Source organism: Sander lucioperca, chromosome 2, assembly GCF_008315115.2.
Source record: "Sander lucioperca isolate FBNREF2018 chromosome 2, SLUC_FBN_1.2, whole genome shotgun sequence".
Taxonomy (NCBI): domain Eukaryota; kingdom Metazoa; phylum Chordata; class Actinopteri; order Perciformes; family Percidae; genus Sander; species Sander lucioperca.
In genome coordinates, this window is record NC_050174.1 from 47,857,947 (window position 1) to 47,876,023 (window position 18,077).

The following is an 18,077-nucleotide window of genomic DNA, read 5'->3' on the forward strand; positions in this document are numbered from 1 at the left end:
ATACTGGGGATTTTCTTTCGGCTTCTTAACAAACAGCAAAGGAGATCAGTGCCTCAGGAATGTTAGAGAAACAGTAGGCAAACTGGTTTAGCCCAGTCAACAAGAACAAATTAATGCTTTATAAATGCTATACTCTAGTTCACATATTTGAACATATAGTGATATGTAGAAATAATAATAAATACAAACTAAAATAACACCCAATGTGAATAGCCTACTATTTTTATTAGGCTACTCAAATAAGCTGCAAAGGAAATCAGTGCTTAAATAATGTTGCCTGACCTCCTTCTTAACTTGAGTGATTACAGTTCAAATTTATAGGTGTCTAATAAGCACCTTAAACGTTTGGTGGTTTATTAAACGTGTGGTGGCGTTTATTAAACGCCAGGTGGCGCCAAAAACGGCGTTCAAAACGCCGTGAGAATTGCGAAGTATATTGGCAGCCATGATGCACATCACACTAATTATTTAAAAAATTGTACAAGTTGTTCTTGCTAAACCTGCAATAAATGTAGTATTGACCTGAAATGTCAAAACTTCAAATAACTTTATGTATTAGTGCACTCTAATTCACACCTGAAACATATTTAAAACAGATCCATAGAAACATCTAGTTGCTCTTTACACATTTTGGGGCAATTAAAGAGCCAACAAGTTTAAAAACAGACAGTTTCAAGTGAATGTCTGCAGCTAACTGGTCTGTTCAGGCCTTCCTCCTCTTCTTCATCACCACCATCTGGTTTGCATTTGTCTGAGTGAAACTCACCTATTCTCATTTAAAGCTGCACAATGTGGGCCCAGGACATCAGTGATAACCTGCTGCCTTCACTAATGCATATCACAATCCTGACATCAAACCCGACTGTCCACATTCTAGACAATCCGACTGGAGCTGAGTGTAAGGAAAAAAACTCAAATAAGGAAAAACAACATTCAATTCTGTCATTTTCACAGGATAACAACTGCCTACTTCCACTACTCGCAATGTCTCTTATTGACTTAAAATATGGATGTGTTGCACATTTCCTTTTTCACAATAACAAGGACTATTTGAACACGTAGATTGATTTTGATGTGAATAGTTGGTCAATATTTATATTCAATTATATACACATTTCACCTAGAAAAAAATTATACAAAGTGCATTTTATCAGAACTGTGAAGGTGTCAAACATAAGAGCTCATTATAGAACAGTGACACAGCTTTTTGGTGAAACTTAGAGGAAGCATGAGCTCACAACAGTCTCATAGGGGGAGACCAACACCAGTAAAGTAGCAGGACACGAAACCATTCACAGTACGTTAAGAATATACAACATTCACAGGGGACATTTTATATTTGTAATACTTTAACTCGATTTCATGATTATACTTACATACTCTTACTGAAGAACAGAAGAACATTTTCAATGAAGGGCTTTTAGTTAACATAGTATTTGTACAGTGTGGTATTAGTACTTTTACTGAAGTAAAGGATCTGAATACTTTCTCCAGCACTGAATAACACACGCATCTATTTAGTGAACTCTGTACAGCCTCATTTTCCATTGGGAACAATGTAACACAACCAAAACTGTCATATGCTGCCTGGATCCCTCATTAAAGTGAAAAAAGCATTATATAATATATAATGCATTTTTTAAATGTATATATATATATATACACATGGACATGGGTTAATTCCAGCAACAATGTCTCCAAACAATCCCAGTGATTTTCACTAACATGCAGCCAAGAGAAGCATGTTCCAGCTTTAAACAAGTATTACTATTCAAGGTGACAATATCTATAAATATAGGAATTTGTAAATTAATGTTTTTAAAAGGAACAATCAAAGATGAGTTACAATATAACAGACTTCATAAATAGTACACAGTGGATTAGCCAAACATCTAACAACTCACTTAGGAGGACTTATCTGACATTTTAGTAAATTATCTTATTTGCACAGCTTTCAAGTCTAATTACAGTCTGTTCATACAGATTTATTTTAGCGATATGAGAGCTAGCTTAGCACAAAGACTGGAAGCAAGGGGAAACTGTTAGCCTAGCTCCATCAAATAACTTTAAAACTCTTATTTATGCATATGCAGACATAGAAAAAAAGGCAGTTAGCTGACAATTTTAAAAGATTTACTGACCAACAAAAGCTGCATATTAAGAGTCCTGTCTTTAAACTGGACAATTCGGTTTTGCCATGTTTCATAATTTAAAACAAATCCACCTTACATTTGGATGGCTTGTGACTAGTTTGGTAGCTAACTAGCTAAAAAAGACAGTTGCAGTAGCTTGAGGGAGTGTTTTTTGAGTTTTGATTATAGTCAGTGCTTCCAGTAAGCTAGTAAGTGAAGCAAATCTACCAGCCACCAGCATTTGGCGTGTAGATGGTGCTAACTTTGAACCCTGTCTGAGGGTGAAGAAGAAAAGTGATTTACATGAAGACGCCAACGTAAATGTCTTAATGGAGAGACAACAAGATTCGGGAAGTTCTGTCGGTAAGGGCCAACGCCAAAATTGTCAAAAAATGTAAGGAACAGATCTACCCAGGCGCCATCCCTGGCCTAGATCAAACAGATTATTTACAGTAAGTAAGAACGCGCCTTAAAGGAAAAATCTCCTGTTGGGTGCTACATGTGTAAAAGGAAAACTGAAGACATTGTCCAGAGTTCATATGAGAAAACGGCTTTACTGTCACATAGTGAACTGGGGTTTGAGAAAACCTACAAAACATCCAGAGAACTGGATTAGTAGCCATATCATTTGATTTTTAGTCAGAAGTTCCCATTTCTACACACTTCAACAGACTACTTTTTGTTTTTTTGTTGTTGTGAGTCATATGGCTGTATTAATGTCTTTTCCCTGTGTGTCGATTTTTTTTCCTGAATAACTTTGTGTAATCTGAAGATGGAGACATTGATCTGTAGTGTAGTCAATAAATGTAAACCTGCCACCTTTGTCATAGGGCTGTCTGCAGTTTGTGTGTTTCTAACTCAGAAATATATAACATAATAGAAACAACAGAAACAACAGCAGCACAACCACAGAAAATGTCCATTTTCTTCTCTTATGATGGTACTCTTCTTGGAGCTTCCTGAAGCTGGTTTTCCCCTCCTCTAGGCTTTGTTTATCCTCTTGACGTATTCGTTCCCAGGTCTCCTTTCTTTCCTTATCCCAGGCATCTCGATCTCTCTTCGTCTCTTTTCTAAACAGCTCCAGCTTCCTCTCAGCGCTTTCCTTTAGCTCTCTTTCTAACTGAACTGTTTTCTCTGAAGCTTCCAATTTTCTTCTCCATTCCTGTCGCATAGTTTCTTCTTGTTTTTTGCGTCTCCTCTCCTCTTCCTCCCGTTCTTTCTTTCTCTTCTCACGCTCCTTGTTGATGCATTCGTCTTTTTCCTGTAGCTGTTTTTCTCTCAGTTTCCTCTCCTCTTCTTTGATTTTCTTTTTCAGTGTTTTCAAGTCTTCCTCGTGTTTTCTCCGGAGGTCCTCATCCTTTCTCTTCATCTCTTCTTCCTTCTCTTTCAAGAGCTTCTGCACTTGTATGTATCCCTCTGTGTTGTCAAACATCTCATTGTTGTAGCAGCCGCCATTTTCCCTCACCATGGTCTCGATATTGGTCAGCAGCTCTCTGACTTGTGTGCGGTTTGTGTCATCTTTGTTGTTGAAGACCTGGTATCTCCCTCCACAGTCAAAGATGAGTTTTTTGACAAAGCCATCACAGTTTTCGACATAACTATCAAATAACTGATCCTCCAGATCGTCTCCTCTGGTGAATATAATGATGATGAAATCTTCAGACTTCTTGCCAAAATATTTCTTGATCAGTTCCACAGAGTCTTTTTCCTCTTGTGTGAAGTTCCCGATCTGCAACACCAGTAAGAACACATGAGGTCCAGGAGACAACATGCGGATGCATTTTTGAATCTCCTGCTGAACTTCATCATCAGACAAAGTCTTGTCGAACAAGCCGGGGGTGTTCACGACAACCGCTGGCCGTCCATTAATCTCTCCCGTTGCTTTCTTACAAGACTTGGTCGCTGGCTTCGGTGTGATTCTGGGTTTGAAGTGCTTTTCGCCCAAAATGGTGTTTGCTGTTGCACTCTTCCCACTGCCAGTCTTCCCAATCAGCACCATTCTGAGACACTCTCTGCTCTGACTCTCATCATTACCTCCTATGGCAGTCTTTTGTTTCACATCCTGCAGTTCAGCTTCAAGTCTTGAAACCTTCTCCATCTGAGCCTTGGTGAATATGTCCTTTGTGAAGCATCTGGATCCTTCAACTCTTGTTTTTTCCACAGCATCCAAGAACTCTGGGATCTGCTGCTGGTCCTTGATGTTGAGAACAACATATCTTCCTCCACAGCTCTGACAGAGCTCCTGGATGCCATTGTCTTTCTTTAGAAACTTAACAACAGCTGGAGCTTTAGGATCTGACTCCACAGTGAACAGAATCATGGTGAAGTCATTGACTGGAGAGTTGAAAGTGTTCTGGATGGTCTCTAACTCTCCCTTGTCTTCATCAGTGAGGGGACCCACAGGGAGGACCAGGATGAAGGCATGGACGCCCTCAGGATCACAGAGGGAGATACACCTCAATGATTTCGCCATCACTGCCTCCTGACCTTCTCCATACAAGGCAGGCAGCTCCACCAGGGAAACCCAACGTCCACACACCTCTCCCTGATGTTTAACACACTCTGATGAGTTGGAGACTGAATGAAGCTCTGTCTGACCTAAAATAGCCTTGGCTGCTGAAGTCTTCCCTGCTCCTCTCCTCCCACACAGAACCAGGTTTAAAGCTGGTCTGATGTGTCCAGATGTTGGTGTCATGATCAAACCTGCATCCTCAAATACATCACAGCTCATATGCTCTCCATTGTATTCCGTTGCAGTTTGATTTAAACGTGTTAACAGCTCTGAAAGTTCAAGGTTCTTCTGCTTCAAGTATCTGTATCTACACATTTTGATCATGTCTTTTAATGACTGGTCTGGTTCATCTTTGTCTTTGAAAGCTGCACTATCCTCTCTGGGTGTTGATATCAGTATCAATGAATGGTCAAATGATTGATAACCGAAGAGTCTCAAGACCCGGCAGAGCTTTACTTTGTGTTTCTCAGTGAAGTCTTCAGGCTGTAGAACCAGCAGGAACACATGAGGGTCAGGATCAGAGAGTCTCACACAGTTTTCTACATGTTTTTTTAGGTTGTTTTCAGAGATGTTGGGATGCAGCAGATCTGGAGTGTTGATCAGAACGATCATTTTCTCCTTTAACTGTCCTCTTTCTCTCAGACAGCAGTCTGGTTCTTCCTCAGTGTTGAACCTAGTCTCTCCCAGTATGAAGTTCCCCACTGAACTCCTCTCAGACCAGCTGTTCCCCAGCAGAACAACCCTCAGCTCTGACACTGAAAAGAAAACACTGAATTAGAATGATGAACTAGAACTGAACCTGATACAAGACCAATCTAACAGGATTATGATGAAACATAACTCTAACTGGTGGACCAGCAAAAAAGCTGTCAGCCATCTAGACCTTGGACTCACCTCTGAGCTGTGTTGTCAAAGAGAAGTCTCTACCCTTACATTACAGGCCTATCTCCAAGTTGCCTAGTATAGCAATAGCCAAAGTTATAGAAAGGAGTTGCTAAGCAGCATAAAACTGTATTCAACGAGCATATACTTTTGCACAGGTATCAGTCTGGCTTCCATAGGAGGACTCAAAAGAAACAGCTATTTTCAGAGTCTCAAATTATATTTTTAGATTCATGGTGATGCAGGAGAGTGTTTTCTGTTTGGTACTGTTGCGTGTCAGTGCAGCTTTTGCCGCTGTGAACCACAGTTTCCTAATCAACAGATGTAGGCAGTGGGTGTGTATCTCTGGGTCAGCCCTGCAGTGGTTCTCCTCCTACCTCTCTGATGATGTTGGCAATAATGCCTCTTCATCTGAAACTTTATTTTGTGTTGTTCCCCAAAATCCTGTCCTTGGTCCTATTTTGTTTGCCTTGTGTATATATCCCCTTGGACAGATAATAAGACACTTTCAAATGTATCTCCTACCACTGCTACACAGATGATATTCAACTTTACATCATCTCATTTAATCCTCCAAATGTAGCAAAATTGTCCGTTTTAAATAACTGCCTAAACTTTGACACTCACTTGACCAAAACTGGATTGTAGATAATTCCCTACTTACTACTTGGTCTCTTCCCTCTTCCGTTAAGTCTTTCCTACGAAATTAAGTGTCACTATGGACCAGGCTCTGACTGACGATTTCCTGCATGTCTTCCCCCTCTCTCCCCCCTTTCTCACCTAGCTGTCCTGTCCATTAAAGGCAGAAAAGCCCAAAAAAATAATCTTAAAATAAATAAATAATAATAACAAAATATTTTCTAGTCCCACTGGTTAAACTAAATGTTTGTGTGTTTTGAACCACACAAACATTTTCATTTATGGGCTTCACCTGCAAATATGTTTTGTTTGTGGGTTTAGTAGCACAGCTGCTGAAGTATTTGCTGCTCTGACAACAGCTCCAGACAGACTGAAGAATAACTAACATAACACTTAACGAGTCAGATCAGTTGAACTCACTGGAAGGGGGAAGAATCGGACAGCTGCTGCTGTGGCTCAGAGATCTCGCGATGTTTCCTTCTGTAAGAAAACAGAAAAAAATAACATTTCAGAAAATTAAACCTCAGTCAACTCAACATTTCAGATTTATGTTTTAATGTTGAATCAGTAGGAAAATGACAGCCACTTGCAATATTATTATTGATATTCAAATGATGTTCAATGTATTAAACATGTATTGTGTTTATCATATCAAAGGCATGTGATACAGTTTGACTTTGTGCCACAGCAAATGATCAGCATTATTTATCTTAGCTGTTAGCATTTAGTAGAATTTGTTTGCACTTTTAAGTTAAACCATATGGTTAATATTAACACCACAGAGGCACGACCATAGCAATAGAATAAACATACATACATTTTATTTCTATGGGTAGGACATTATGAGGGGGACTGACATCATCGTCTAACTTTCCACCAGAAAATGTATTTAAGTATCCTTAAATATATTTCTCACATATCTGTACATTAAAAGAGTTATTGGTGGCTATTATCATTGCTGCTGTCCACAGGTTGTGATGCTAGCCCTTCCTAACATGACTACACTGTGAAAGATGGAGGATAGTAGGGGTAGTAGAATTAACAAAAAAAAACTCTACCAGCTGCAGTTTTGTTGAATGTACTTATTCAATACTCTTTATTATTATTTTCCAAAATACTCATCTTGACAGTAAATAGAAGGAGTTTGTCATCACAATAATAGATTGTCCATTTTAGCTACATCACATCTCACTGTTCTGTAATCTGATGGAACCCAAATGATCCTGCTGACAGTTTTCAGTCTCCATTTGGCTGCTAAGCTAACATTAGCTAAGGTTAAAGTTAAAAAGACTTTCAGACTACTAACTGTTCAGAACGCTCTGGAGGTCCAGATTCACAGCTATTAACATGACAGACACTGTGAGATAGATACTAGACACTGTTAGATACTGTAGATATTGTTAGTTAGATAGACAGATAGTTCCAAATTCACAGCTATTAACATGATAGAAAGATAGATACTGTAAATACTGTTTGTCAAGTTTGTGTTCCTAATAGATGGAGCACTGACCCAAAAGAAAAAAATACTGATACCTACTTTTATTAATTCAATATTGTACTGGGATGTTGGATTGCTTTATTTAAGATTGTAAAGTAGGCTACAACCTGAAGGCAGTGGCAGTAATGGATTAAGACCTATCATCAAATATTTAATCCTGTGTCTCCATCTAGTGGTATAGATTTGGTCCTAATACTGACATATGAGACAGAACCTTTCGCCTGCTATGAGGGATTTAACATAAAATATAGTACCTCTGAAGAAATGAATAGGGTCAACGCATATTTCTGCTGTAAATCTGACTGTACTCACCAAATGCTGCGGAAGCTGCCATACTGTCACTATGCTGGAAACAATAGAAGAAGCTCAGCTGGAGACCAACAGTTGGTTTTATAACCCTTCAAACACAAAATAACAAAATGGTTAAAAAAGAAACCTGTCTCCAGGACACTTTTAACACTTTTGTGCTTGTTTCAGGTAGTGACATGGGTTATCTATGTTGCTATTAGGTTATCTATGCCAAAGATTGACTGCGGCCTTTAGGTGTCTGAACTTTATAGTCCAATATCAGTTTTTGTTGCACAATCCTAGCCCCAGGTGTGACAGACTTTGAACGTTATCAGGCTACAATATAAATCTACACTTGATTTCCTCCATATTCTTTTATACAGGGAGAAAACCTAATGGGCTGCTTTCATTGTGACGTACAGGAGAAGATGTATTTGAATTATATGGGTAGATTATTTCTCTGGTGCTTTATTTTTAATGTTTCAATTTGTATGTTTCTCTTTGTGTCCACACAACAAATCAGTTGTCCCTTGATGATAGTACAGATTAACTGATGAATCCTGTAAGGATTGATGAGGTCTGTAATATGTCTTTCCTTCAATCATTTCTGTATTTTTAAAGCAGCTGTTACACAATCATCTGTTACTGTCACAAACATCAAGAAGCTGAAACACCAAGAATGAAAACTCCACAAACTTCTGCAGCCGTTTAGTCCAATCACTACAGGGTAAGATAACAACATACTGACATGTTATAGGTACCATATCATGCTCAGTTTAGGTTCATACTTGTATTTGAGGTTTCTATTACGTTTGTAGAACATGTTTACATGCTTTAATGTTCAAAAAACACTTTAATTCTTTCATACTGTCTATCCGAGTATATATATAGCTCTATTCACCCTCTGTCTGAAATGCTCATTTCAGCACCTGTCTCTTTAAGCCTCAAAAAGATCTTAAGAGCTGCACGCTTCATACATGCTTTAAAATCTTTGCAGGGCTTGGGGAGTAATAATCAATAATCAGTAAAACAAACAGATACATGCACGCTGCACACTTTTTAAATTCTATAATAGACATAACTGACAACATTTCAACCACAGATGATCTTCACAAAGAGAAGAAGAGTGTGAGTACATGTATAGAGAGTATATAGACAATCTATGATCTCAGGATTAGACAATTAATAAATCAACTCTGAGAATAGGCCCAGTCCTCGAATGATCTGATGATTTCCAAAGTAATAGGAATCAGTATTATATTCTTACAAACAATCCCTTTAACATTACTTGTTTAGATGTGTCAGTCTTATAGTATCACTTAGGCTAGCAGCAGTAATATGTTTAGTAGGTTACAGTAGGCTACAGAGAAGTATAAAGCCTCAGTAGTTTGTCCTACAGTAGACGTCATCAGTAAGGGCTTTCTCCCTCGTTAGTTTTCTCTGCGGTGGAGGTCACTTTACAGTAAAACAGAAAGAGCTTTATTGAAATGCTGTAGATCTTTAAAATCACAAACGGACCAAATCTTCAGACATATCGGTTACTCTAAAAAACGGTTAAAACATTTTTTTTTCTAAATAAAATAAGCAGATTTAGTCTGCACGTCATTTATTTCCGGTTAAAGTTTTTCCACATTGATCCGAAACATCTGTCAGTCTACCCTGCTGTGTACCAGTATAATGTTAGGGATGTTAATTCAAGGCTTTCTTATTTAATTATGATTTCGTAACCGCATTGTTTTACAAGCTGTCCTGTAAGAGACCCACCCTTCCTTCACCCTACAGTAAGGTGCCTTACAATCATCAACAACCAGAACCAGATTAATTACTTTGTAGACTATTGGTATAATAATATCACTTTTTGTTCTAATTACCAACACGGGGTTTGTTCATCTGTTTGTATTTAGTTTGGTAGTTTACTCACCAACGTAGTGTTGCTGCGCCATTACTCCACTCTGATGAAAAGTGAAAGTAAAGAAAGTTGAAGTTTTACTTTTTTTTTTTTCAACTACTCATATTACTTCAAAATACTCCAAATTAGCTCAAAACATGCACGTTTAAAAACAAAAATGAACGGAGTCTATGTCAACCAAATGGTATCTTGATTTTTATTTCATTACAGCGAAGTTAAGGTTAATCCGCCGGCTTCACTAGTTGGTGTTGGAGCTCCACCTGCTGGACTGAATGGAATTGAATTGAAAACTTTATTGAACAACCATCAACAATAGGTGTTCAAAAGGATAAATGAAAATAAATATGAACTGAAAGATGATGATTGCGATGATACAGATGGTGGCCAAAAAAACAGAGACACTTAAAAATATAATGACTTTGTAAGGCTGATAATCAAGCTCAGTTGTCGGATCAGTGTTTCTTTTGGAGCCTTTGGTTTGCCGTAATATTAAGTATGTTTTCAGATAGTATTAATCTATCTGAAAACATCTTAATACATCCATGGAAAACACAGGCCGTTTGGGATGGCTGCAGTTGTTATTAACAGCACAAAGAAACAGCCATACTTTTGTAGATGATAAAGAAAAAATTGTCATTTTTTTTGTAAAAAAAACAAAAACAAAAAAACAAACATTTTTAAGTAGTTCATATGCAATTGTATTTGTAAGTGCATTACTGATAATATGTCCTTACTGGCCAAAAAACATTTTGTTGTGGAACTTTTCAGTGGTAATAGTGAAAGAAGTATCAGATTATGTAGTAATACACACAAATACTCAATTAAAAGCAAACGTTTTTTGATTAGAGTAAAATTACGTAAATATAATGAGAAAAATACGTACAGCCTTCAAAGTAAATTCTGCATAATATTCCCTGTCAGTCATAATATATGCATTTTGTTAAGAAATATGAACTTAAATTTAACTAAGTTTAACTACCTTGCATATTGTTGGGCAGTATAATGTGTAGTATATGTCATGTTTTTTATTGTCATGAGTATGTGAAATGTAATCTGTAACGTAAGTAGTAAATAGCTGTCTGATAAAAAACCCATTGAGTTAATCCCTTGTTTACACAGTGAACTCTGTAAACTTGTGTATTTAGGGCTGTTGTATTGAATTACCTTTTAAGGTTCCTGTGATGTTTTTTATTTTTATTTTAACCTTTATTTATTCAGGGAAGGTTCACTGAGAGGCAACCTTTCTTTTGCAGGAACGCCCTGATCTCATTTACACAGTTGCACACATTCATACCTGGAAGCTGCCCAGTACAACCACAGTCTGATCTGCTGGCCACTGAGCAGCTCCACTGGACCGGTTGGAGGTTAAGGGCCTTGCTCAAGGGCACCTCAGTGGTAGTAATGAGGGAGGGACAAGCGCTGCTCTTTCACTTTCCCCACCCAGATTTTATCCTGTCGGTCTGGGGATTGAACCGACGACCTCTCGGTCACAAGCTCGCTTCTTTAAAGGAACACGCCAACTTATTGGGACTTTAGCTTATTCACCATAACCCCCAGAGTTAGATAAGTCCATACATACCCTTCTCATCTCCATGCATGTTGTAACTCTGTCCGATGGCCCCACCAGTAGCTTAGCTTAGCACGGATCCTGAAGGTAACCGGTTCCAACTAGCCTACTGCTCCCAGTAAGTGACAAAATAACGGCAACATGTTCCTATTTACATGTTGTGATTTATATAGTCACAGCGTGTACAAATAACAAGGTCACATGAGACACAGCCATCTTCTAACCGTATATAAACTGGGAACTATATTCTCAGAAAGGCGAAGCATTACTACTCTCTGCTCGGGGCTTCTCAGGTGCTGCAAGCATATCACTCCACCCAAGTAGCAGAAGTAAAATTTATTATTTTACACTTCACTCGGCTTCGCATCGTGCCTAACAGGCTACTATTTTGACCCTTTGCCACAACTTTACTTATCATCAAGCTGCCATACTTCCTCGTAACACATCCTGCTGCTGCAGGCTGCAGGCACGATGGAGAAAGACAGCAGCAAGACAATTCTGAATGGTGCTTTTTATTTTCCAAAACTCCCGGACGGCTCAGAAGTCGAAAGCCATATGCACATTGTGTAAAGCCGAATTCAAATATCACCGAAGCACGTCAAGCTTGAGCTACCACCTACGAGCTAAGCATAGTACAGTTAACGTGACTGGAGAGTGCTACTACTTGCCGACCTGTGGATGAAACCAAATCCCAAAAAATTACTACAGCTCTTGTGAAATGGGTGCCAACTAACTGCAGACCTGTCAGCATCATAGAAGACTCGGGTCTTAAAGACTACGGTTGGCATGTTCTGACCCGTCTTATACATTGCCGTCAAGGGGGACAGTAGTGTCACGCACACACAGCCTGTACGACACGGAGAAAGCAGCCCAACTGGAACTGCTGCAAAGTGCAAACGCTGTCTCATTAATCGGTGATCACTGGACGTCAGTGAATAATCAAAATTATTTAGGAATTACTGCACACTATATTGACTCTAGATTCAAATGTGTGACTAAATTCACACATTTTCTTTTGTTTACAGTAAATAAATAAATAATAAACAAATACAAATCTTAATGTCAATTTCATAAAGTAACTTTCTTTGCATTCATTTGATTCCCAATCAAGATACACTGGTAAGAATTGCTTTCCATTGTTAATATGTACTTAAAAACTGTTCTGAAATGCAAAATAATAGAATTTTAATCATGTGATAAAACATGCGATTAATCGCAATTAAGAAATAATTAATCGTTTGACAGCCCTAGTTAGTATTATGAATTTATTACCGGTATTTATTCAGGGTTTTTACTGCATAGAAAATTTTTTGGCGTCCCTTAAGGAGGTTTTAGCCGGTGCCAAAGGAATATCACGGGCGCCAAAACGTCTGAGTTTCAGCAGCCAGCTTCCCTCTCATCCACAGTCACTACAGTATATACACATGCGGCTGGCGCTGATTTGACTGAATCTGAACGCTCCGCTGTATAGCGCTGATGGTATCTCTGTTTGCAGAGTCAGACTGTACCGGACTCTCCAGTTGACCATGCTGCTCTGGGGACCAGCAGCGCAGCGAGAAACCGCTGCTAACGGACGCAGAGCTCTCCGTCTGTGGGAGCTCCAACTGCTGTCTGTCTGCACAGCGGGCTACGCTGCCGTACCGGTATTACATTGAGACAGTTTCATAAAATGTAAAACTAAAGTTTTTTTCCGTGTTTTAGTACATTTCATTTTAACACCTGATGCGAGCTGTATGGGAGTAGTCTACACATGAAACTCAAAGTTTTGAGTGCTTTATAAACCTGTTTGAGTTGTGACTCATTCGAATCTTTAACCTGACTCTTTAAATTAACTCATGAGTCGCGAGTCTCTAGTATCATTAACTCGGATCAGCTGAGTCCTACTACAATTCAATCTAAAATGATAACAGTGCCACACACAAACCTCTTGCAACATTAGCTACTACTAGTCCTAGCCATCTTAGCTGCCAAAAACTTTATAACTTACAAGCGACTGAGTGAGCAGAGAGACAGTCCGAGACAGGTTATAGTAAGGTGACCAGATTTCTGAGACAAAATCCGGGGACATTTTCAGCTCAGAAGCCTCCAAAAAGGTAATGTTTTTATCTTTGTAAAACTTAAAACGGGGACACTGCCCCAGGGGGGGTGGGCATGCTCCCCTGTAAGAAAATGTGCATTTAAATGCATCAATCTGGTGCACTTTGAAAAGAAATTCAGAGGTTAGACTTGATTATTCTTATCTATGGATGGAAATATTTGTGCTGTAGCCTGAACTATTTAGCACTTCAGAATTTTAACCATGCACACACAGGTTGAATAGATTTTTTCTTCATATTTTTGCATTAATGTTACTAGGAAGCATACCAGTAGAAATATATATTCATGTTTGTAAGTGGGATTTAAATATATATATATATATATGTGTGTGTGTGTGTGTGTAAGTAAGTGGGATTGTCTAAACATTATGGTGAGATACATTGGCTAACAGAAATGTCTGTGTTGACATAAATAGTTTACATGAGAATACATTATAATTTTGGCCCTTTGGCTGAGTCTCTATCTGTCAAAGGGAGAGCAGGAGTGCGGTTGTGAAGAAGTTGGTAATTTCATGTCGCAGATTAATACTTTTGCATGCATTATATTCAATTCAATTCAATTCAATTTCAATTCAATTCAATTTTATTTATAGTATCAAATCATAACAAGAGTTATCTCGAGACACTTTACAGATAGAGTAGGTCTAGACCAAACTCTGTACTTTACGAAGCCCCAACTATTACAGTGGTTGCCTCAAGAGCAAGCATTAGCAGTAGCTATTGCGACAGTGGCAAGGAAAAACTCCCCTTTTTGTTAGGAAGAAACCTCGGACAGACCCAGACTCTTGGTAGGCGGTGTCTGACGGCACCAGTTGGGGGAGTGGTGAATGGTGGCAATAATAGTCATAATAAAGATAGTGAAACAGTGATCACAATGGTAGTCATAGTAGTTCATGTCATAGTAGGGCACAGCAGGGCGTTACGGGGTGTAGTGTGGCACAGCAGCCTGGGTGGACGCGGTTGGACGCGGCAGGACGCAGTCGGACACTGCGGGGAAACGCAGAGCGTAGCAGGGTGTAGTAAGTCCATAGCGTCAGCTGCACCCAGGACCCCGGTGTAGGTGCCACCCAATTCCAAGGCGATGTTCTGGGTGAAGAAGAAGCAAAGGGACTCCGGGGAGAAAAACTCCCCAGAGCTAGGTTAGTAACAGGCATTTCTGGGACTAAGATGCACACAAAAGGAGACAAGTGAAAAGAGAGAAGAGGGAGCGGCTCATTGTGTCCTTGGAAGGAGCTTCCCACAGCAGTCTAGAGTTATAATAGCATAACTAAGAGAGGCAGGCTAAAGAGAGGGGCCCTGGACCGGGCTCGTACTCTCCCCTGCCGGAACGGGCTTGTACTTCCTGCCTCCCTCTACTCTACTCTACTATGCTGCAACTCCTCACTCCCTAACTATAAGCTTTATCAAAGATGATGGTTTTCAGTTTATTCTTAAATGTGGCGACGGTGTCAGCCCCCCGGACCCAAGTTGGGAGCTGGTTCCACAGGAGAGGAGCCTGGTAGCTGAAGGCTCTGGCTCCCATTCTACTTTTAGAGACTCTAGGAACCACAAGTAGCTCTGAGTTCTGGGAGCGCAGTGCTCTAGTGGGACAATAAGGTACTAAGAGCTCTTCTATGTATGATGGTGCTTGACCATTTAGTGCTTTGTAGGTCAGGAGAAGGATTTTAAATTCAATCCTGGATTTTACAGGAAGCCAATGCAGAGAAGCTAATACAGGAGAAATGTGATCTCTTTTGTTAGTTCTTGTCAGAACACGTGCTGCAGCATTCTGGATCAGCTGGAGGGTCTTGAGGGACTTATTTGAGCAGCCTGATAGTAAAGAATTACAGTAGTCCAGCCGGGAAGTTACGAATGCATGGACTAGTTTTTCAGCATCGTTTTGAGACAGGATGTTCCTGATTTTGGCAATATTACGAAGATGGAAAAAGGCTGTTCTTGAGGTTTGTTTTAAGTGGGCGTTAAAGGATAGATCCTGGTCAAAAATGATTCCTAGATTTCTGATAGTAGTGCTGGAGGCCTGGGCAATACCATCTAGGGTAGCTATATATTTAGATAATGAAGTTCGGTGGTGCTTGGGTCCCAGCACAATAACTTCCGTTTTGTTTGAGTTTAACATCAGAAAATTGTGGGTCATCCAGGATTTTATATCTTTAATGCACGCTTGAAGTTTAGCTAACTGACCGCTTTCGTCTGGCTTGATTGACAGATATAATTGGGTGTCGTCTACGTAACAGTGAAAGTTAATTGAGTGTTTCCTAATAATATTGCCTAGAGGAAGCATATATAAAGAGAATAGAATTGGTCCAAGCACTGAGCCTTGAGGAACTCCATGGCTAACTTTAGCGTATTTGGATGGTTTATCGTTAATATTAACAAATTGGGATCGCTCAGAAAAATAGGACTTAAACCAGCTTAGTGGGATTCCTTTAATGCCAACTAAATCTTCCAGTCTCTGTAAGAGGATGGTATGGTCAATAGTGTCGAATGCAGCACTAAGATCTAATAAGACAAGTATGGAGACAAGTCCTTTGTCAGCAGCAGTTAGAAGGTCGTTAGTGATTTTCACCAGTGCCGTCTCTGTGCTATGATGCATTCTAAATCCTGACTGAAAGTCTTCAAATAGACTATTTCTATGCAGAAAGTCACACAATTGATTAGCGACTACCTTCTCAAGGATTTTGGATAGAAACGGGAGGTTAGATATAGGTCTATAGTTGGCTAAGACCTCAGGGTCGAGGGTGGGTTTTTTCAGAATAGGTTTTATCACAGCTACTTTAAAAGACTGCGGTACGTGACCCGTTAATAAGGACATATTGATCGTATCTAGTAATGTGGTATTGACCACGGGTAGTGCTTCTTTAAGTAGCCTCGTTGGAATGGGGTCTAGGAGACAGGTAGTTGGCTTAGCTGAAGAGACCCTTAATGTTAATTGTTGGAGGTCTAAAGGATAAAAGCCGTCTAAATAAGTATCAGGTCTTATCGTTCTCTCTAGCCCTCCTGCGCCCGATGGTGAGCCGTTAGAAGCTGTGTGCAGAAGGTGATGAATTTGTTCTCTAATTGTTATAATTTTATCATTAAAAAAGGTCATGAAGTCATCACTGCTCAGAGCTATAGGAATAGATGGCTCAACAGAGCTATGACTCTTTGTCAGCCTGGCTACAGTGCTGAAAAGAAACCTTGGGTTGTTCTTATTTTCTTCTATTAGTATTGAGTAATAGTCTGATCTGGCATTTCTGAGGGCCCTCCTATAATTTTTTAGACTATCTTGCCAATCCACACGAGATTCTTCCAGTTTGGTGGAACGCCATTTACTTTCAAGTTTTCGTGAGATTTGTTTTAATTTGCGAGTTTGGGAGTTATACCAAGGTGCTAGTTTCCTTTCCTTCATCATCTTCTTTTTGAGAGGAGCAACCGAGTCTAAAGTAGTCCGTAGGCAGGCCGTAGCAGCGTCTACAAAGTTATCAAGTTGGGAGGGACTAGAGTTAACATAACAGTCCTCTGTTATATTAAGGCATGACATTGAGTTAAGTGCTGTTGGAATATCTTCCTTAAATTTAGCTATAGCACTGTCAGATAAGCATCTAGTGTAGAAACTTTTATTTAATTTCGTATAGTCTGGTAGTAGGAATTCGAAAGTTATTAAAAAATGGTCTGATAATAAAGGATTCTGCGGAAATACTATTAAATCGTCAATTTTGATGCCATATTCTAGCACAAGGTCGAGGGTGTGGTTAAAACAGTGCGTGGCCTTATGCACCCTCTGACTGAAACCAATAGAATCTAGCAGTGAATTGAAAGCAGTACTAAGGCTATTGCTGTCAATGTCCACATGGATATTAAAATCACCTACAATAAGTACTTTGTCTGATTGAAGGACTACGCATGATAAAAACTCTGAGAATTCAGATAAAAACTCAGAATATGGACCTGGTGCTCGGTAAACAACAACAAATATAATTGGCTGTACTGTTTTCCATGTTGGGTGTTGAAGATTAAGAACAAGGCTTTCAAACGAATTATAATTTAGTTTAGGTTTAGGATTAATTAACAGGCTCGAGTCAAATATGGCTGCAACTCCCCCTCCTCGGCCTGAGCCTCGTGGAATTTGGGTATTATTATGACTGGGAGGAGTGGCTTCGTTTAAACTAACATATTCGTCATGGCCCAGCCAGGTTTCGGTGAGGCAGAATAAATCAATGTGGTTATCTGATATCAATTCGTTTACCAATAATGCTTTCGATGACAGAGATCTAATATTTAATAGTCCACATTTGATTTTCCTATTCTGTTCTATCGTTGCAGTGGTTGTTTTAATTCCAATTAGGTTGTTTAGTATAGCACCTCTTTTGTTAGCGTTTGGTTTAAACGGTCTCAGTCGGGGGACAGACACGGTGGTTATGGGATTATGAATGAGTGATTGCTCTGAAGGGAGCACAGAGGGGCGTGTAGCGCTGTATCTCTGATTATTGACTTTGGGAGAGTGTGTCTGGTCAGTGTGCTTGTGGGAGTGTTTACGGGATGTAAACAGTCAATCAGAGGTCTGGGTATGCAGGG

General features: G+C 39.4%; 1 protein-coding gene across 1 annotated transcript; it reads right to left on the reverse strand.

Annotated features, from left to right (window-relative positions):
• Positions 1 to 2,337: 2,337 nt before the first annotated feature.
• LOC118494625 (GTPase IMAP family member 8-like) lies at positions 2,338 to 9,892 on the reverse strand. The gene is made up of 4 exons (XM_035999048.1): positions 9,873 to 9,892; positions 7,976 to 8,061; positions 6,586 to 6,645; positions 2,338 to 5,399 (listed from the first exon to the last, which is right to left on the reverse strand). The coding sequence occupies exons 2-4, from the start codon at positions 7,995 to 7,997 to the stop codon at positions 2,986 to 2,988; spliced, it is 2,496 nt and encodes an 831-aa protein (XP_035854941.1). The 5' UTR covers positions 7,998 to 8,061; positions 9,873 to 9,892; the 3' UTR covers positions 2,338 to 2,985.
• Positions 9,893 to 18,077: the final 8,185 nt, after the last annotated feature.